Source organism: Sorghum bicolor, chromosome 8 (genome assembly GCF_000003195.3).
Source record: "Sorghum bicolor cultivar BTx623 chromosome 8, Sorghum_bicolor_NCBIv3, whole genome shotgun sequence".
Classification (NCBI taxonomy): Eukaryota; Viridiplantae; Streptophyta; class Magnoliopsida; order Poales; family Poaceae; genus Sorghum; species Sorghum bicolor.
Window position 1 is genome coordinate 19,579,846 of NC_012877.2, and position 22,315 is coordinate 19,602,160.

A 22,315-nucleotide genomic window follows, 5' to 3' on the forward strand; every position below is an offset into this window, starting at 1 on the left:
GGAGGGGAAACCACTTCACTGACATAAATTGATGGTTTCCTAAGGACAAGCTTAGTGTCCTAAAATAAGCACTGATCAGATCGTAACATGAGCTTTTAATTATTTACAACATTACCTTGTAAAAAAAATTCCTTCTGGTATTCTTGTCACTAACCTTTCGAGGATTGGAGCAAGAAGATCGGATGAATGACAAGCACAAGGTATGTCCAACCAATCATCATACAACATTGAATTAAATTCATCCAAACTTGAATTTTGCAAAATTCAGGCTTAGGGGAGTACTTTACATAAAAACATCCTTTGCCATGTTGCTATGTTGGTTGTCCCTACCTTTGAAACATGCTCAATTTGTTAAATACTAATCACACTACTTCATCTCCACTTGAGTAGATCTCTATAAATGCTCTCATGCTACCTTTATTTGCTTTAGTATATGTCTAGGTTTGGAGTAGTTTCATTTATCTCTTAATTAAGCATGGTGCTTAGTTTAGGAATGATGATCTTACTTCCAAGAGATTTTAAATTAACCATGGTGCTTAGGTTAAAATGCCCTCCTAAATCAAAATAGACATGGTGTCTAGGTTGAATTTTGAGCCGATAGTATGCTATAGTAGATATTGTATATTTTGTCGGACTAACCCCTATAGGAAAACTTTCAATATCGACCTAGGAAGTCCTGAGATAAACCCACATTGGAGACAAAGAGAGAGACACATGAAGGTTAACAATTTACACAAGGAAGGCATAGCTCACAAGAGATGATCCATGGAGGGTGCCACAAACACGTTGCATAACCACTAAGGAAAGTTTCCACAAGGTGATACTGTACCATCACTCTTCAAGTAAGGTAACATCTTAAGGTACTTGACTATCACTTTTATAAGCTTCTCCTTGGTTCTGGCGTTCACATGAATAAAAGAGACAAACATGTATGATTTACAACTCTAGATTAACCAACCCAATCGATTCAACATGTCTAGTCTTTCCACCTTTGTGATCCCACACTCCTAATCATATGAGCTAAAATGTTGCACACTCAATCTTTGGAAGATATATAAAAAACAACATAAATATAGATAGATTATCTTTCCATTAGGTTGAGCGATCTGATCTGATAAATGTTTTAAGTGCTACAATCATGATCTTATTATCCATCAACTTTGTCTTGCTCACTATGCTTGAGGTTAGAGAAGAACAAATACACTTTTAGTTCTATTGGTGTTTTCACCAACAGGGCCCATGCACTTGATCTCTGCCTTGTCTCTATGAGCAGGTACACGTCGAGCAAAATATGGAGGAGTTTTACAACTCCCAGACTCCACCAAGTGAAGAACCTAGATCTACGAGCACAAACACACTGGAGATACTGGACACTCAGGCAATCACTGCCCTAAGATGCTTGAGGACGTAAACTACATCAACAACAACAACAGCAACAACTACAACCGTCCTCAACAAAATCAAGGTTGACAGAGGCCTAACTACTCATGTAATTATCAAGGTAATAATTCTTACAATAATAATAATAATTTTCTACCTCTGAGAGAGTTAGTGTCTAATCAAGGAAAGCTAATGGATAACCTATCTAAGAAATTAGCATCTAATGATAAAATGTTAGAAAATATAAATAATAAAATGGATAATTTCTCTACTGCCATCAAGAATTAAATTAGCTTTACTAAAATGATTGACTCTTAGTTAAATCAACTAGCTGCTGCTGTTCCTGCTACTAACCCCGGTATACCATCACAACTAGAAGGATTAGAATCTTCAAATCTTGTAGACATGTTTGATGCAGGTAACTACTGGAGTAACCCCGTTGTGGAAGTAATTACTGACCTTCTGCCGGTCAAGAGAGGCGATCCAGGACGCCCCGTCATCCCGATCTCCATCGGCATGGTGGACTTCCCAGAAGCACTCTGCGACTTTAGCTCCAGCGTCAACATTATGCCCAGGGTACTCTATGAGAAATTCTTTACACATCCTTTACTAGAAACAACCAAGCGTTTGCAGCTTGCAGATCGGACATTAAGTTTCCCAAAGGGTATATTGAAGAACCTCTACGTCCGAGTTGGTACCTTGTACGCCCCAGCAGACTTCATGGTGATAGAGACTGGTACTGACGAGAGGGCACCCATCATCCTAGGGAGGCCATTCCTAAACACCTCGAGAGCTGTAATCTACGCTAGTGCTGCCAAGATCAATTTCTACATCAAGGGGTAGAAGGAGACGTTTTCCTTCAAGAACAAGACTACACAAATCTCAGAGCAATCCCGACATGAACCAAGGAAGAGGACCAATAGAAGAAACAGGAACAATCAAATGTGGACCGAGTCAGCTAAGATGGTCACTACAGTTCAAGGAGGTCAAGATCGTCGACTTAAGTCACCGTTCCTGACCAAAAAGGACGACCCAGCTCCAGATGGCATATCAGACATTCCGAAAGGTTGAAGGTTATTGACATGAGAGAAGACGAGTACGATCCACCCATCATCCTTGGGAGACCGTTCCTCGGCACTGTTAAAGCAATCATCTACATTAGAACCAGAGAAGTCCACATGCACTTCCCCTCTGAGAACATATGTCGCTATTTTACTGACCCTAACTATATAGTTGGAGACTCTAAGCAGGTCAGGACAAGAAGAAGACGACGCAACCGCAACCAGAGGAGGCAAATCATCAAGGACAGATGGGCAGACTACGAAGGAGAAGTGGTAAGGTCTAAAGACATATAGCTTGAACAGAACTATCCTGAGGAGACCGTAGCATCGAGTCAGGTGTGGAGAGAGAAGATAGTTATACACGAAGAGGAGGCGCCGCCGGAACCACCGACTACGCCATCCAGCGAATCTCAGGACGACTGAGAAAATGGAGAGTCCCATTCGGAGGACTTAAAAACACTGAACGCCTTGCCAAGAGGTAAACTTGGTAGTTATCCTTTTCCTTTCAATTATTTAAAATAGTTTGCTTAGTTAATCAGGTTCATATCGTTTTGAAAAGAAAATAAAAATGTTAAAAATAGTAAGCCCCATGTGAGTATGCTCATGGCATAAAACCCATAAGTACATTCACTGTGGTGGCGTAAAAATAAAATAAATATATTCCTGTCCTATAAAAATAAAAATATAAAAATAAATTTATGATCCTACCAAAGAGAGTAATATTTATTAGAGAAAGCTCGACATGATAACGGCTAAGAGATTTTATGCTAACACTTAACCAGTTCCACAAAGCTTTGTTGTCTATTTGAGCTCCACAGAATTCAAGAATCAAAGAAGACTAGCAGACAGAGGACATCCTAATCATCCTAATCGCTGTCAGGGTGCTGCCGACATTCAAATACATCTTCGCCACCTGCTAGCTACATCAAAAGAAATTACGTCAAAATCCAGCTTGAGGGAGAGCACCCCCATTTATCCAGCTAAGTGTTCAACTCACGTTTATACTTTACTCAAATAATAAAAAGATACATAATCATAAAAACCCAAATAAAGATTTTGTGCTTATATATATCTTTGCTTAGTTTGCTAAATAAATAAATAAATAAAGTTTGCTATGAACCCTCATGATAAGCTCTCACATGGAAATGATGAATAGTTGCTCTGCCATGACTAGTTCTCAAAATTGAAATCTCTCTCAAGTTTAGGCATGACTGTTATTAATTAAGATTTGCTCTAAACCTGAACTTGTGGGAAGAGTACTTGATCTAAAGTCTAAGTCGTTAACGGATACGATATGGGAAGGTTGAACTGTTGTTTATCTGTTCCTAAAGATGCTAGAATTCTGGAGAATTTTATCTTTGAAAATCTTTAAAATGTTGCATGATGAGTTCCTGTATGATGAGAGTTTAAAATCCTACCACAGCCATATATACATGATTATTAGACTATGAACCATACATTTACTTTTTACTGCTTATGAGCATTGAGTGTGGTCAAGCTGTGTAGACCCTTAGGAGCTTGTCATGCGGTTAAAATCAAGATTCACTTGCACGTTCATTCATACATCTGCTTCTACTCCGGAAGTACGCATCCACATACATCCACTCTTTTTCATATCCAGATTCACCCAAAATTATTCTACTCCTATCTAGGAGAGAATAGCCAAAAACATTATCCTATCCCTGTTATTCCCCGTAAAATGAATGCTCGGGATATTTTGGTTACTACCACTTGCTATATTATTTCAGGAGGGTGAGTGCTCTGAAAAAAAAAGTGAATACGAGGAAATAAAAAGGGGCAAGTGCCCAAAACCTCAAAAAAAAGAGAAAAAGTGAGACGAGAGGTAAAAATGGACAAGTGTCCGACAGTAGAATTAGGGGTACAAGATACCCACCTAAGAGAAAAAAAGAAAATGTAGAGCATCTCATTCTCCTCAAAAAGTTTCAAAGAGCAAGAAAGGTATGTATCCCCTCAAAAGAGCAAAAGTAGAATTAGACTTTCACCATTGTTTTGACTTATTGACTTGTTTCTCTGGATCCATACACCATACACCATTCATTCGCTACACATTCACATCTTGATTTGACTTATTGACTTGTTTCTCTGGATCCATGGTTTGACTATGCAATAAATGTCTTGTAAGTATGTATACTTTATCTCCCACCTATGAGCTCTAGATATCAAAACCTTATTAGAGTAGGGTGAGAGACAAGGCAATGCCACTATGCCTCATACCAAAAATACCACATACTTTGAGAGAAGGCATACACCATTACTGCCTTAGTAAGGATCCAGAAATACCACAAAAGAGAGACTAGAGAGAGTCATACAAGGAATCTCTGAGTTTTATTTGAAAATCTGCAAAAAAAACTCCAGAGCTATAGTTAATCAAAGAACAAGAGACATGACGCTTGACCAGACCGTTCTATCTTTTAACTGCTCAAGACACAAGTGACGGTTGCAAGCCCCATGGTGAAAGGAAAAATGAGTAAGTTTAACTCTTAACAGTTTACCTAACCCAGAGATGAGATCTTGTTTGAACGCATGTGCACCTTTAAGGCATGAAACCACTGCAGAAACTCTTGAGTCCATCCTTGCTCAGGGACGAGCAAAGGTTAAGCTTGGGGAAGCTTGCTGACGGTCCTTAATGCTCACATTTAACCATCAACTAATCATGGAAAAGGATCCAAATGCAACCGACACCTAGACTTAGGGTTTTATCTGACAGAATTCCACGAGTTTTGGTGTTTGTCTATTTCTGCAGGGGGTTATCAAGAAATATAGAAGAAAGACCCACACATCGGGTTTACATAGAGATATTAACGTGTGCGGCAATTTTCTATCATCTAGAAGACTCCAGAAGCCACGGGAACGAGTGGGAGGCCGATCGGGCCCGGGGGCAGGGCGCCCGCCCTCCCCCCTTGGGCGCTTGCCCTGGATCAATAGCCAATCAGGCTGAGTCTCGCGGATTATGCTCCACCGCCTTTGAGGATCAAGGAAAACCGTGCGATTAAGGTCGATTTGATCTTACGGCCCACATTCATTTAGAGGGGCTATATAAGCAGGCCCCCTGACCCCTGGAGGACATACCTCTTCTACAGAATCAAAGCTAGGGTTTCAATTATTCATCCAAGTAGAGAGGATCCCTCTAGTTCATCTAGTTCTAGTTCTAGTTCATCTAGTTCTAGTTCTAGTTAGTTCTAGTTGTAATCTAGAAAATAGGGAGAGAGAAGAGGAGAGCGGAGGAGGAGCCGGATCTGTCGCATCTTCCTCAACATTGTACTTTTGCAGCAACTGGTTCGTTCTTCATCGTTCTCCAAGTTCTTCAATTCATAATCCTTGAGTTCTTTAATTACTTATATTTATATTCAAGTTATTTATTGGATTCCCAATTGCATCAAGTGCTCTAGTCTTTGAAACGCTAGAGTAGTAATTAATAGATTAGACGTGGTGTTTAGTCTTGCAATTACGTGGAATTACACCCAATCCTGCGGATTGTTGTGGTAGCCCTAGAGTAGTAACAGACCTAGCGGTCCACGTATTCCACCTCGTTCGGATCAGTGTTTGTAGGACCGTAGTCAAAGCTTCGTAGCCCCCTTCTCATCTCTTTTTGTGGTTAGTGTTCTGATGTCCCAAAATAAATAATCTTTGAAGTAATTCTTGATTCTTAGATCAACTAGAGAACTCTTAGGAAACTTCCTCTCTTCCTACCAAAAATACTTATATAGTTATCCTCGGGCGATCTTGAATCTTAATTAGTACACTCACGTTCCCTGTGGAAAATCGATACTCTGGAATACTGCCGGGTGAAAGCTACATTAGTATCCATGCGCTTGCGGATTTTTTTGTTTGTGTTTAGAATACCCAACAGGAAGGTCCTTATCTGATAAATCGGTCTGCTCCTAGCAATGCTTATATTTTAGAAACTCTTGAAGGAGTTGAATTTCCCAGAGCATTAAATGGAAAATATTTAAAGAAGTATTACCCAAGTATCTGGGTTGATGCATAAAAGTTCAAATGCCGACAATACTCCTATCGGCTGGATGAAATGTATCTGAGATCGTGCATAATGTTTTTAAAAGTGTCGATAACAGTCATATCGGCTAGACTAGAATGATCAAAAGTTTCTAAAGGCATAACGAAACAAATTGCCGATGAAGAGCTTACATATTTAGCAAGGCTTGAATAGTCGATATGGCGCACAGACGGATCTGGTTGGCCTCTTCTATCTCTCGGGTGTCTTCATCGGCAGAACCCTTTATCGGTTTCAGCTTCTTCCTCATCTGCAGTGCTTTACGAGCCTGGGCGTTTCGTTCTTGCTGAAGAGTCTTGAGCATCTCAGGCAGTTGGCTTTCTTCTTGCTGAGCTTGGGTCAGGGCCTCTTCCACTTGTTTGAGCTCAGCTAGCAAAGCTTCCCTTCTTGCTGATAGGGTGGAAATCTTTTGCTTCAGTTCATCCCCCGAGGACTGCAGAATGCCGATGCTTTTGTGTTTCTCATCGGCAATGCGCTTTACTTGCATTACTTCCTCTGTGAGTTGGGCGTAAGTGGATCTATCGGCAAGACGCTGAGTAGCCTTTTGGTATTGGAGCTGGCAGCTCTCTAAGTGCGCAGCCTGGAATAGAACTTCTTCTGCATCGACTGGGATCTGGCCACGAAGAGTTTAAAAAAGCTTTGGCTGGATCAGAATCATCTACTAAGAGCATCTCCAACAGTTTGGTATTTTTTGTTTGCCATTTGTTGTAGTTTGCCAACTCCCAAAACGATATGGCAAATGGGAAAAAATGTCGTCTCCAAGTGTTTGGCAAAAATTAACTTGGCAAATAAAAAATATGTGGACCCTGAGTATTTTGGCGCGCGTGGCCTTATCTCCCGCGTTTTTTGGCGCCGCCGTCCGTAGAGAAATCTGCTGCGTGAGGAATCTGCACTGTAGTTCGTGGAGGGCCTGCTGCCCATATGCACGCCGTCCCATCGTGGTGCCATCTACCGGTCTGCTGGCTGCTGCGTAGTCGTGCCTCCTGCCCAGCAAGGCATCAATGGAGATGGATCCCACGTCGCAGCGCACTGCATCAAGCCGACGAGCACTGAAGTTCTCCAAGGTTCGTGATTCATAGATAATTGTTTGCGTTAGATGTTGTATTTTTTTGTTGATTGTTCTCAGCTGCGCAATTGTCATTTGCGGCAGATAAAAGCTTCTATATCACGTCTCCGAAGACAATTGGACGATGATTGTTTAGACGACGATGATTACTTCATCTTTACAGTTGCTCGAATTGTGCACACGTTTTCAAATAAAAAACGAAGACCTGGTGGTTCGGTCCCTGGCCATGTTGTTATTTATCGCGATAGAGAAGGCGGCCACCAGAGGATGTTTTAAGATTATTTGTCGGATAATCCGACGTATGGTCTAGATTTATTCCGTCGGAGGTTGTTGTTCTTTTACTTTAGATTGGTTCATAGTATTTGTTTAATTTTTATACAAGTTGTTGAAGTTTTCTTTTTTTCAGATTTAGAATGCGTAGGAATCTTTTTATACGCATAATGAATACTGTTGAAGGACACGATGATTATTTTGTGAAAAAAAGGAATGCTGCAGGTGTACTTGGATTGAGTTGCTTCCAAAAAATCACCGCTGCTCTTCGTATGCTCACATATGGGGTTCCTGTTGATGCTACTGATGAGTATGTTCGCATTGGCGAAAGCACTGCACTTGAGAGCCTACGTAGGTTCGTTGTTGCAGTTGTAGAAATATTTGAAACAGAATACCTGAGACATCCCAATGAGGCTGACACCGCCCATTTACTGGCACTCAATGAGAAAAGAGGTTTTCCTAGAATGTTAGGGTCCATCGATTGTATGCATTGGGCGTGGAAGAATTGTCCAGTTGAATCAAAGGGTCAATACAAGGGGCATGTTAACAAGCCAACTGTCATTTTAGAAGCTGTTGCGTCTCACGACCTTTGGATATGGCATGCATTTTTTGGATGCCTGGGTCTCATAATGATATCAACGTCCTTCACCGGTCTCCATTATTTGCAAACCTAGCAGAGGGTATAGCTCCAGAGGTGAACTATACTATTAATGGTCACGATTACAAGATGGGTTATTATCTCGCCGATGGTATATACCCCTCATGGGCTACTTTAATGAAGTCCATCTCTCTTCCTATGGGGAACAAGAGGAAATATTTTGACAGGGCACAGGAAGCAGCTCAGAAGGATGTTGAAAGAACTTTTGGGGTTTTGCAGTCTAGGTTTGCCATTGTTCGACAACCAGCTCGCATTTGGGACACAGAGACACTTGCATTGATCATGAGGGCTTGTGTGATCATGCACAATATGATTGTTGAAGATGAAATAGATCTGGATCCTAATGAGCGATTCGATTATGGTGGTGAAAATGTGCAACCTTCTCATGGCATTCCTACTTGCACACTAGCTGAATTTATTGAAGCACAGAAAAAGATCCGAAACAAGGAAATACATTTCCAGTTGAAAGAAGACCTCATCGAGCACCTATGGAACCAACATCCTGATTTATATCCTATGGAACCAGCATCATGAGTTACATTCTACGTAGTATTTTTATTTAAGTGTACTGAACTCTTTTATTACATACAGTTCCATGCATTCAGAGTCCGACTCCATGGACACTACTTTACATATGGATGTTATGCAAGGAATTTCACAATGATTCACTGAAAGAACAAAACCAAAACATAATTTATATGTACTGCGGTAGTGCCCTTAAACTTTGACAACTCGTTAAGCTTCTTTAGGATTAAAAGAGAGGTCGACAGACCCACCCCTCAAACCATAGACCATAAACAATAACATGTCTGAGCCAAAAAAGTATACCAGGTACATATTGTAAATACACCACAGCAGAAAAAGAATGGATCAAGGCCTTAACTAACACTTCGTACTTGATCATTGCAAAAGCACAGGAAAAGGTCATGCAGCAGCAGCATTCACATTGATCAGTAGCAGGTCACATAGCTCTTATTTAACTATATGTTGTTCCATATAAAATTGATGTTCTCTAAATGACAATTGAAATAAAAGTTTTGAAAAAATAATGTTCTAAAACTAATTTGTCATATGTCGTGCAATGATCTTGTTCTTCATTATCTCAAGCCACTGCAGCTGCATCGGGTCGAGGGAGGTCGTGTCCGCTAACATTATTTCTTTTTCCTCCTTCATCAAGTCTGCTTCAACTTTTTTTTCTTCATTTGACAATCGCTTCCTCTCAAGCTCAAGCGAAGCCTTCTCTACCTCAAGTAAAGCCTTCTCTACCTCAATTGAAGCGATGTACCTCTCCTCTCTCGCCTTCTCTCTTTCCCTGTCAAAAGCTTCCTTTTTCTCCCACATCTTGTCCAAAGCTTCAATGCAAGCGTCGCCGCCTCCCCGCCTCAGAGCTTCTTTTGCCTTCTTCTCTCCCATTGGCCTCTTTCATTGTTCAGAACTTGGCGCTGCTATCTCTTTCACTTCTTCATTGTTGTTGGCTTGTACATTGTTTGGCATGGAGTCCTTGTTTGTCTTCTGTTTTTTCTTATTAGATTGTTTCTGCTGCTCAGCCAGTTCACTCCTCTTTGATTTCCACTTGTCTTCATCCTTCAACCTGTTCCAACAATGTAGAAGAGTAAAGGACTTTTTCTCCTCGTCAACTCCTATGTACATCTCCAATGCTTTAGTAATCTGCACAAAAAAATATTGTTTATACCTTCAAAAAATGGACCAAATATTAAAAAAAATAAAAGAATAAACTCCGCAAACAAACCATGTCTTGGATAGTTAGTCCACTTTGATTTCTACCCTCAATTGCCTCGTAGCATGAACAATACTTGTTGACGTCCTTTTGAATAGTAAGCCACCTATGCATAATGGAACTCTCTGTCCGGACAGCTGTAGTTGTCTTGTTTTTCTCAAAGAAAGCACAAATTCTACTCCAAAATGATAAACGAGTTTGACTGGCCCCGTGAATGGGATCTTTGCTAACATTCAACCAAGCTGAGCAAATAACTATATCTTTATCTTTATCAAATTTTTTTGTCCTATGTGATGCACCCTTTCCAGCACGACGGCGACCAGCAACTTCAGTTGCCTCCACTTCCACAACATCATCTTGAACTTCAGAAGAAACATCATTACTAGTTTGCTGAGTGCCTTGTGTCACCGGAAAGGTCAATTCATTCAAGCCAGGAACATGAGCATCATCTGATGTGAGTATGCCCGTATAAAATCCAAGATCTTCCAATTGCCCGAATCTACAAAAATAGAATGACAAATGCTTAGTTTGATTTCCAGGCATCCCCTCTGCCAAAGCAGCCATCCTCCCCAAGCACACAGCCGGCTGATACCTTCAGCCTAATATTAAATAAAGAAGAAGATATCAAAACGTTAAAGACAACAGTCTGCTAATTTGCTACCTAGGCCTACGTGAGCACTTTTCATGTGCTGCACCTTTGATCCGGTTTAGATGTTTTCTTTTAAATTGGATCCGTAGCATTGAAATACCAGAGCTTTGAAAAAATACCATCAAAAGATTCAGCTATAGAAAAATAGCATTGAAAGGTTACTCTATTGTTAGTTTCTACCATTCTGTTAACTTGTCCATTGATTTGCTGAACCTGCTTGTATGGAAAAAAGAACACAGGGCTCACAAGAAGGCTGCCATGGCCAAATCCACGGCCATCAGTTGTTGGCACTGCCGTTGCTCATGTTCAGTCCAGCCATGGCCTACGGAGCTGCTCCCTTCTCCTTCACCACACTAAGCTTGTCACGTCATCCTGAGCTGCGGCTTGCCGTCCATCAACCATCATCACCAATTTTTCTTCCTCCTCTGTTGTCCAGCATAGAAGGAGTTCACCCATCGATCTGCAACGCTTGACCACTGCGGTTCGATTCCTTCGACAGTGAGTATCCTTGGACTCTCCTCCACCTTTCCCAACCCGTGCCCCTTCCTCCCCTTGTCTGTACTAAGCTGCTCTCGAGCTTCAGAGCCGCAACCATGGCCGCCAATGGCGCTCCGTAGTCCATACTCCCCTGCTTCCCCTCAATCCCCCATGCTGGGAAACCCCAAAATCAAAACCCATCATCCTGCTATCTCTCCCTGTACCCTCGGATTTAGGAATGGTAGCGATTGAAGCTCCCGTAAAAGCCAATGGTGAGCACAGCGTCGCCCATCTCCGCCTACCACCGCCTTCTCCTCCCCTCTCTTCTCCTCTCCGCTCCCAAATCCCATCGGAATTCAATTCCGCACCTGGCTCCTCCCCAAATCTGGCCATCTCCTCCCCATCTGCTCCCCATGGCCAACACAGGCACGCATCCGCTCCCCATGGCCATCTTGTGGGGGGATAGACCCATATACCCTTACGGCTAGACTTGGGCCAGGAGGCTTGGCCCATTACGAGACGAGTTCAAGGCTTGATCCGACAGCCTGGAGTTTCGCGCAAGGAAGCAAGATGTGGAGATCAAGCAGGATTCTAGTCGGTTAGAATAGGAATTGATATCGAACTATCTACGACAATTGTAACCGACTAAGATTAGTTTCCAGATCTGTAACCCTGCCCTTCAGACTATATAAGGAGAGGCAAGGGATCCCCCTAGGACATACGATTCTCTCAACACAAATCAATACAACCAGACGCAGGACGTAGGTATTACGCCAACTCGGCGGCCGAACCTGGATAAAAAGCTTGTCCGAGTCTTGCGTCACCATCGAGTTCGTAGTTTGCGCACCGTCTACCGATAAACTACTACCGTGGGTATACCCCAAGGTAGACTGCCGACCAGCTTTCGTCGACAGTGGCGCGCCAGGTAGGGGGTATGCGTACAGCTCTCCCGACGAACGAGATGGTCATCATCCCCGACTTCGTGGCCATGGCGGGCGACTTCACGTTCACCGTCAGCTTCAACAGCTTCACCGCCACGACCACGGAGGAGGTGTAGATCCGATCTGCACCAACCACTTCTTCATCGATGTCGGCGGCGGCTTCAACCACGCTGGCTACGACTCCAACTACTCCAGCAACGTCTCCGACCACGCCGACAACGCGTCACCCGCTTCTTTGCTACAAAGGGAGGCAGATCGACGACACCGACCTGCTCAGGCTATCGACCAAGTTGTTTGGCCTACTTGCTCTGACCACGAGTCGCAATAATAATCGCCGCGAAGAACGGCGCTACGATAGCCGCGACCACCATCACGACAACAAGTCAAGCAACTCTCCCGACCAGACTTTCGTCCAAAGATAAGTACAATTCTAATATTTTATTTATTTTTGGCATAATATTTTTAAGATTATTATTCTTCAAAACAACTTTTTTAGCCGACTAGTTTTTTCTCCTACACGAGCTTTCCAGAGCCGGTACTGTCTCCGACTCCTCCCTACACGTGCACGAGATCCGCCCTCTGCGTTCCGGGTGGTCGGCAGTAGCTCTCTGACGTGGCTGACAATCCTACGCGTGCCTAGGTTCCGCACCTCATGCTGATTATTGGCTAGACCAGAGCTGGTACAAGCTCTAGGATGAATTAACTACTCGTGCTAATTTTATAATAAAAAATCTAAAACTTATCTTAGTACTGATTTTTTATCTAAAGGTTATTTATACATCATGTACTACCAATTCTTTATATTTATTTTTCAGGAGTTTGGCCCAGTCGACAAGCTACGCTTGGAGACTCGTCGACTATTCCCTACGCTGTGCCCGGGGACTGCTCCGACCATTGAGCACGTTTACGTTCCCAACCACGCTCGGGGACTTGTCGACTACTCTCTATGCTGTGCTCGAAGACTGTGCCGACCACCGAGCACGTTTACGTTCCCAACCATGCTCGGGGACTTGTCCACCGGTCCCTACGCCGTGCTCGGGGCCTGTGCCGACCACCGAGCACTATACGCTCGGGGACTGTTCGACCAGCTCACCAATTTGAGAGTTTTGGGACTGTACCGACCACCGAGCACTATACGCTCGGGGACTGGTCGACCAGCCCACCAATTTGAGAATTTTGGGACTGTACCGACCACCGAGCACTATACGCTCGGGGACTGGTCGACCAGCCCACCAATTTGAGAATTCGGGGACTGTACCGACCACCGAGCGTTATATGCTCGGGGACTGGTCGATTAGTCTATTCAATTGCAGACGGACTGGTAAATTCAATTTTTTAGACCTTGCTACAAGGCTCATACTTCGCCTTCCAGCAAGCTCGGGGACTACATTGGTACGATGCATCTGGCGATGCATCTCAGTTTTAGAATTTCTTTGAGGACTTTTCTTTTGACCCTGGCACCACGTGCCTACGTCACCTACTACCAGGCTCGGGGACTAAGTGGGCACACTTCACCTTGCGGTGAATATGCTAGCTTTTTTTTTAGGTCCATGCTTTTCAGAAAAGTAAAGTGGGCACACTTCACCAAGAAAGAAATCTTTTTTAAATTTAGAGCACCATGCATTCTTCAAACAACCTGCTTCTTCGATGTCAATGTTGATCAACTGTTTTTTGAGTTGGTCAAAATACTGTTGCAACTGTTTGGACGACTTTCCTGCTTATTGAAGACGTCAAGCCTCACTGATCGAAGAAGCTCAAGACGGCGAGTTACATCACAATACATGGTGCTCGGGGACTAGCTGTGGGGGGATAGACCCCTATACCCTTACGGCTAGACTTGGGCCAGGAGGCTTGGCCCATTACGAGACGAGTTCAAGGCTTGATCCGACAGCCTGGAGTTTCGCGCAAGGAAGCAAGATGTGGAGATCAAGCAGGATTCTAGTCGGTTAGAATAGGAATTGATATCGAACAATCTACGACAATTGTAACCGACTAGGATTAGTTTCCAGATCTGTAACCCTGCCCTTCAGACTATATAAGGAGAGGCAAGGGACCCCCCTAGGACATACGATTCTCTCAACACAAATCAATACAACCAGACGCAGGACGTAGGTATTACGCCAACTCGGCGGCCGAACCTGGATAAAAAGCTTGTCCGAGTCTTGCGTCACCATCGAGTTCGTAGTTTGCGCACCGTCTACCGATAAACTACTACCGTGGGTATACCCCAAGGTAGACTGCCGACCAGCTTTCGTCGACACATCTCCTCCCCAAACCCGCAACAATGGAAACCATATATACATGGATGAACACAAGGACAAGGGGATCCATGGAGTACCTGGCTTGCGATGAAGATGGAGACGCGGGAAGCCTCGACTCCTCTGGGATTTCGCGGGAAACAGATGGCGGCGGGCGGCAGAGTACCTCGCGCGAGAGAGAAACCGCGTGAAGCACAGGATGCAAAGCCGAATCGCCTTTGGCATATATGCGCAGCGAAGAGGAGTATTTGCCAACTTGCTATAAATGTCAAGCCCAATTGGCAAACTGTTGGAGAGGAGATTTTGAGTGTTTTGGCAAAAACACAAGAATGCCAAACCTATTTGCAAAACTGTTGGAGTTGCTCTAACTGGGCTGTATCTTGATGCAGCAGAGCCAATAGGTCTTCCAGCTTAGCTTTAATATCTGCCGATGAGATTCCTACTGCTTGAGAGGAGCTTGCTTCTTCACCCTCGTCATCGGAGATGTCGATGGCAAAGGAGAATAAGCTGTCTGGAGAGTCCTGTTCCTGAAAAAGGAATAGAGATAAGTTATCTGATAATCAGATGTTGATAATAAAGGGTGAAGATCAGAAACTTACTTGCTTCAGAGCGATTTTGTGCCTCTGACGAGGGGATGCAGCTGGTACTATAGGTTGATCGACTGGAGTTGCCAATGGAACAATGTCAACTAAGAAATTACAAGAATAATTATAATTTGTAAAGATAAATCCATCGGTGATAATTCTATGGTCAGTACTTTACCTTGAGGGGTGCAGTGCTTGTTTGTCCTGGAGGAACAACCAATGATATGATCAGATCAGCTGGATCTGCAGTCTGCTCAAGCACATCGGCTGGTGCTTCTTGTGGCTGAGGTGCTGGTTGAGGAGGGGACGGTACTTGCTGTGTCTGGATTTCTGGTGAAGAAGGTGATGACTCTACATGGATCAGTGACGCTGGATGAGGAGGAGGAGATGGTGCTCTCCTCTAGCGCTTTGGCTGTGACTTGGTGCTCTTGGGGCCTTTTCTCTTGACTTGGCTGGGCTGGGGGGCATCAGCACTTGTTTGGGCGCTTCTGGTCTTTGCCGATTTGCCAGTTTGCTGTTACAACAACCAAGATTTCCTGAGTGAAAATGTGAAAGAATATTGATGAAATTTTCTGGGAAAAATAAAAGTTACCGATAAAGTTCCCGTGGCAGTCGATGTACTCTGAAAAGGTTGTGTGAGTACGGGACAAAATCGGTATAAACAAAAGAAATTAAGAGTCTACCTTGAAAGCCTGCGCCAGAGTAGTAGCAGCAACTGATGGGGACGTCTTTGACCGCTTGGTGGTTATCTTCTTAAAACGCACGTTCCGATGCATCAGAGCTGCTAGACTTGGTGCATTATGACCGATCAGAGAGGTTGGACCTGATGGGAGGAGTTCGATCGGTCTTCCACTCCTGCTGACTGTTGGTGCTGGGTTGTCGACCTGTTGAAACAAAAAAAAGAGAGAGTAAGTCACCGATAGGGTCAGAAGTAACAAAGGAACTGAGATGTCGGTCGAAGACTTACAATGTTATCGGGAACCATATAGTTGGGATCGATCATGCCACGGTATGTCAGAGCTGATGTGCTGAACAGGTGTTCTTTCCATTCTTCCCACCACTGTTTGTACACCTAAGTGATGAAGAGGGCCGGGATCCAAGCTGATAGATCAATATCTGTCGTATCGGCATTTGGTTGAAGCTGAGCTATCCTTATCCACTCAAGCCCACTAGTTATAGTCTCCCTAGGCTTCACCACATCGGCATAGCAGAGTCTGATCGGCAGCTGCCCAAAAGCCAGTTGACGAGCTAGTGCCGATGGGTTATAAAATTCATAAGTGGGGTTGGTGTTCTTCCCACTACCGAAAGTATTCACTGGGATAGCCCTTGGAGTGATGATTGTCATCATCAAGTCATTATCTTTGTTAAGAGCATCATCAAAAGGGTGAAAGGTAAGCGAGAATCTGGTTTCTGGATCTTCATAAGGCATCCATGCCCGCTGATCTTTGGGAAGACCATCATACAGAGTCTGGAAGAATCGGCTGACTTTGTCTTCATTACCACCAGTGCTGGGGAGGACTATAGCAGCCTCACCATAGTTCAGGGGTGGGCGAGTTGCCAATTCTTCGTCATTCAGTTCATGGCCTTCGGTGATATCTCTGTGGAATCGTTGTGCGAAGAGGTCGAACTGGAGGCGTTTGTGCATGTGGACATTAAGCCACATATTGATAAACCACCAAGGGCCTCCTAGGTTACCGATGGGTTGACCTAACAGGAGCTTCTTAGCCACTTGATGGAGGAGGTGATAAACAGAACCTAGTAGGTATCGGCCAAGAGGGAATCGGCCACCATCGGCTAATTTCTCTGTTGCCGATAGATAAACAGAAGTTAGCCCTACCGATCGGCCACAGAAGACAAATTTATCTAGCCACATGTTCAGAAAGGTGGCGTGTTCCCTTTGCCCAACTGGTCCTGTTTTCTGGTACTTCTGGATATACCCTGACCAGCCGCCGATGTTGCAAGTTTCTACTCTACGTTCGGGCTTGCTATCAAACAGGTGACTATCATCGGCAGTTGCTATTTCCAAACCAGTAAGCATAAGTACATCGGCAAGGGTAGGAGAAGCAGGGCCATGGCCGAACAAGAAAGCATTGAGGGTGTCTAACCAGAAATACGAGGCCGCTATCAATAGTGATTCATTTCTTTCCATATCGACAATGGATAGCCTGATGCGCTGGTCTAGTTTACGCTCACCCCATTGGACTTCATTTGAGTTACTGACTCTCAAAAACCAATCCTTCCATCCCTTAGTAGAACTAGGCCAAGATCGGAAGGTATCTTTCCACAAATCTAAGGAGAAATTATTGGCTCTAAAGGGGATTCTGTTTGTTTCCGCATTGATCAGATCGGTAGGATCTGGGTTACCCAACAGCCCGAGACATTGAAAGTGGGGTTGCTCGGTAGGAATCACAATTTTGTCAGTCAATTCCTAAAGGTTTGAAGGTTGGAATAACAGAAAAAGGGAAAATAAAAAAGAAAGTGCTGAGTAAATAGATTTGCAGAAGATAAAAGTACGGCAAAAGATAGAGAAGATGGGAGAGAATTGACCTCGAGGACAGTGAAGTTGACGGCCATTTCATCCTGAGGAAGAAGATCGACGATTTGGAGAACTACTGGGGCTCGCTGGAGTTCTTAGGCTTCTCGAACAATGTCGCCGCCACGAAGATGGGTTTGAGGATGCAGAATGGCAAGGTGGAGAAAGGGTGTCGAAGAAGAAAGTATTTATAGGACAAAGAGAGAAGGGGCATTTCTAACTTATCTGTTTGCCGTATCTGTGAAAATCGAGGGTGTTCAGGTGGATATGGTAACTGTTCGCACGATAATCAAGAGATTGTGCAGGTGATTTGACAGCAGGCGGTCATGAATTTGGGGGATAATTTACTGTGCAGGATCTCCCGGTCGGCCCATCGGTAATCTCTCTAACGGAAAAATTGCCGATGAACATATATTTAGGAGATTCGGTTCGAGGAGTTGAGGGATTCAAGGTGTATGCTGGAGATCCGGACTGGAGTTGTTCGGATTTGGCAATTGATTGCTGTCAAAGGGGAGTAATTGCGGAAAGGCATCATTACTGAAGAGAATTTTGGTGCATTAATGATTTTATACTCCAAAATTGGGGGGCATGTGTTGACACCGTTTTTGGACATGTATCTTCGGACACATATCTGGGAATTGATGAAATAAAGATCGGCAGGTGAAAGAGTGGTGACTGGTTATCAAGGGAGTTACCGATGGGAATTGATGCCGATGGCTAAAGAGCAGAATGTGGCCAAGTCCAGGGATGGTGATTGATCTATGCCGATGACTGATAATGGTGGTTGCCGATGCCGATGGAAGGTGGTTTGCCGATTGCTGATGATAACAGGAGGAGGCGTAGGAATTGCTGATAGGATGATGGCGGTGTGCCGATCGCCTGTGGTCGATGGATTAATGTTTTCCATAGCTATTAGAGTTTGTTTTGTATACAGATTCCATTCAATTTGGAAGTAGAATCCTAGTCGTGTCTGGTTGTAATTCTTTTGGATAGGGTATAAATATAGACCCTGTAGCAATGTAACAGATAACACAATCAATCAAATACAAGTTTTTATATCTATTCCAGCATCTACTTTTTCGACGATTTCGTCACCTTGCGTCTTTTCCTTTTACTTACGAGTTCTTAAGAATTTCTCGAGTTAATCTCGACGAGTTCTCGAGTTCCGCGTGAATACCTCTTGGCCGTGACATCCGGGCGCATCGCTGTTGTCGGGACCAAAGTATTCGAGTTACCACCTTTGTCGATTGTAAGGTCAAATCGGCTAGCACGCCTTAACATCAAATCGGGTATTAGCCCTTTGTGTTTGCAGATCTACTTTTGCACCAACAGCAGCATCGCCTACCCCTCCTCCGAGTGAAAGGATGAACGAGGGACAAAAACAAAGTTGGGAAGTCCTTGATTAACCCTTGCCTATGGGCAAAGGCTCAGGGGCTGCATCCACACCGAGGTAACAGGCACTGCATGTACAGAACATGCACTCTCTTCATCAAAGCTCCCACAAACTATGCGAATAGAAGCCCTTGAAGGAAGAAACCATTCCTTCAAGGCCTCGGGGGCTACACCCAGCGGGTGCACTCGTGTGCACCCCCCAAAAAAGGGCAAAGACCTTGATCTACCTGCATAACCCTCGAAAGAGCCTCTATAGGAGTACCCAAACTCCTCCATAGGCTCAGGGGCTACTGTTGGGTACCGCAAACTAGGATACCCTAATCTAGAAGGGAAAAAGCGGCAAAGGAAGACCTTAAGGTTAACAAATACCAGCCTCTTCTCAGCCCAATGGAGGAGCCTAGTCGAGTGAAGTGATAAGCGACTCGCCTGAACCCTAGTCTCGGACGATATCAGCGACTCGTCCAAACCCCAGTCTCAGACGAGATCAACGCCTCGCTTGAACCCTAGTCTCAGATGAGATCAGTGCCTCGCTCGAGCCCTGGTCTCGAGCGCAATCAATGCCTCGCCCGAGCCCTGGTCTTGAGAGTAATCAACGCCTCGCCCGAGCCCCAGCCTCAAGTGCAATCAACGCCTCGCCCGAGCCCCGGTCTCGGTGCCTAGCTTCCTACACACAACAAACCATATTGCAAACATGATGTAGACCATGCCTTCACCCGTGCTGCGACAGGGAATAACCTATACTATTCTCACAACTCCAGGCCCTATTACACCTTACCTCCATCACTGTGGATACGGCCGAACTGAGGACGAGACAGGAGATGTTAAATCATAACACTATCGCCATAACCCAAGTAGTCACCAATCCGCCGTGCAGGATAGGGGACGAGGCCTCAGGAAGGGCTACCACGACCTAGAACAAGGCACGACAAGGCATTACAGGGCAAGACATGGAGATCCACAATGCGAGGGATGACTCCCACGATCAACAGGGACGACCACGCCGCTCCCATTACCCCAAGGACGTAATGACCTGCTACTACAGCACCAACGCCTCGCTCCCTTCATGTACTAAGGATAGAAAACATAACTTACACATGTAAAACCTAGCTCCCCTTGTGACTATAAAAGGGGAGGCAGGGCACCATCTAGAGACAAGTCCAACATGATCAACACCTCAAGCACGTTGCCCTAGAGAACTCCCACGAGTACTTTGTCACCCACCAAGCCGAGACCTAGGACTACTTCCCTCTCTCACGAATAGCTTGTACCCCCTACTACAAGCACTTTAGGTGCAAGATAATACAGGATCCGACCCCCACACTGGACGTAGGGCAGCGTTAGCCCGAACCAGTATAAATCCTCTATGTTCTTCTTGCATCACCATCTGGGTTTAGGGACATACAGACTCGTTACTCGTTAGTGCCTAGATCACATGTCCTGACACTAACACAAGCAAAATGCAAGAAAAGAAGGTCAACAAGAACAAAAGCTGCTTATGCTACACTTGTAGAGGAAAGGGACACCTAAGCATGGATTGTCCCATGGGTAACACTCCTAAGCTCAACTCATCAATTGATTCAAATATGCTTAGAAGGCCCAAAAATGACATTTATGCTAGAAAGGTGATTGGTGCACCAAGTGCTAGCACAAAGGCCATTTGGGTGCCTAAGTCTCTTGTGACTAACCATGATGGACCCAACATAGTTTGTGTACCAAATTGTGCTTTATGAGTGTTGTAGGTACTTGAAGATGATATGATGCTTCAGGTGCTTGAGCAAGTTGATTGAAAATATTCACTCAAGCTATCAATCAATTCATATTGTATCTTCTTATATGGTTGACCCAAAGATAAATTAATGGAATTATTTCAAACTTCATATTCACCTTGGTAACTAGTACCTAACCCTTACTAGCTAGCCATTTGACTTGTGCAGTCTCTAGTAGTTCACAAGTCTGTGTGTATTTGTGCATTATTGACAGTGGCTAGAGTACCTTAAGCTTAAATGAATCATTCGTCATATGATGCTTTTAATGGCTCTCTAGTAGAGCAAGATCTTGTTCATATTGTAGGTAATGAGGAATCACCTTATGAGGAAATCAAGAAAATGGCCACTGGTGATATGAGACCAAAGAAGTCCAAGTTGCATAGATAAGGATATCCTCAGGTTGCTGCTACACCAATTCCGCTGACACCTCTAATGTGGCAGTGTCGCACCTCAAAGCGGCAGTGCCGCCCCTATGTAGATAGTGGCAGCTAACATTAGTCTAAGACATGGATGAAGCCTACAACATGATGATAAGCAAAGTGAAGATGAAGAGACCACCTCATCTAGTATATCTCAAGAAGGGTGGTAACAACTATATCTCAAGTGTAATTTATTTTAAAACTAAACTCCTTTGTGCCTTGTGTAGTCACTTAGGATAAATGAAGCACTTGGAGATATTCATTGGTTGCTAATCATGAAAGAAAAGTATGATTGGAATTGAATAGATCATCCACACCAAGCAACTTAAATCAAGAATTTCAAGAAAGCTCAAGTAGAGGCACTTATTATTCACAATTCAACAACTCTCTACTTGATGGAATCTAGTCATATGGTACATTTCCAAAATTCTGATTTTCATCTTATGGGCATCTACATGCTGCATGGTTGTATCTCTTGGTATATTTTAATTTGGTTACACTATTGTTTCCATGACCTAGACATAGAGTGAAAATCCCAAGTTCTTTAAAGAATAAAGTGTTATATGAGAAATTCAAATACTTAGAGCACTTATCAAAAGGGAATTTACTCTATGAGTAGAGTTGTGAGACTAACTATTTCTCTAAGTGATTTATGTAGTCTCACCAAAGGAGAATGTGTTTCTCAATTAGATTATGTGAAGATCATTATTCCAAAATCATGTGATATATTCTCTCTAGCTAATTTGCAATTGGTTCATCTACTTTAGCCACTCACCATAATACGGCTTAAATCTGTCCTTTTGGACTTAATTGATCAACCTTGCACATTCACACTTTCATTCCACTCAAAGAGTGTGCATGAGGCATCAAGAGATATTTAGTCCATATTATGAGGTTTCTCTATTTAGTGACCCACTTGTCATTCACATATAAAAGGTTACTAAGTGAGAAACTAGTGCTTGTGTTTCTAACGCCCTCTTGTGTTGAGCTTGCATAGGAAATCAATAAGAGGTTATGTTTGGCTTAATTGAAGAATTCACAAGCTTTAAGGTTACTCTTCACCTAAACCAAGGTGTTGCTGCTAAAGGCC

The 22,315-nt window shown here is 43.7% G+C and overlaps 1 protein-coding gene across 1 annotated transcript; it reads left to right on the forward strand.

The window, feature by feature from the left end:
- On the forward strand, positions 8,406-9,002 carry LOC110437533. The gene has a single exon (XM_021466004.1). It carries the CDS (start codon positions 8,406-8,408, stop codon positions 9,000-9,002), a length of 597 nt encoding a protein of 198 aa, XP_021321679.1.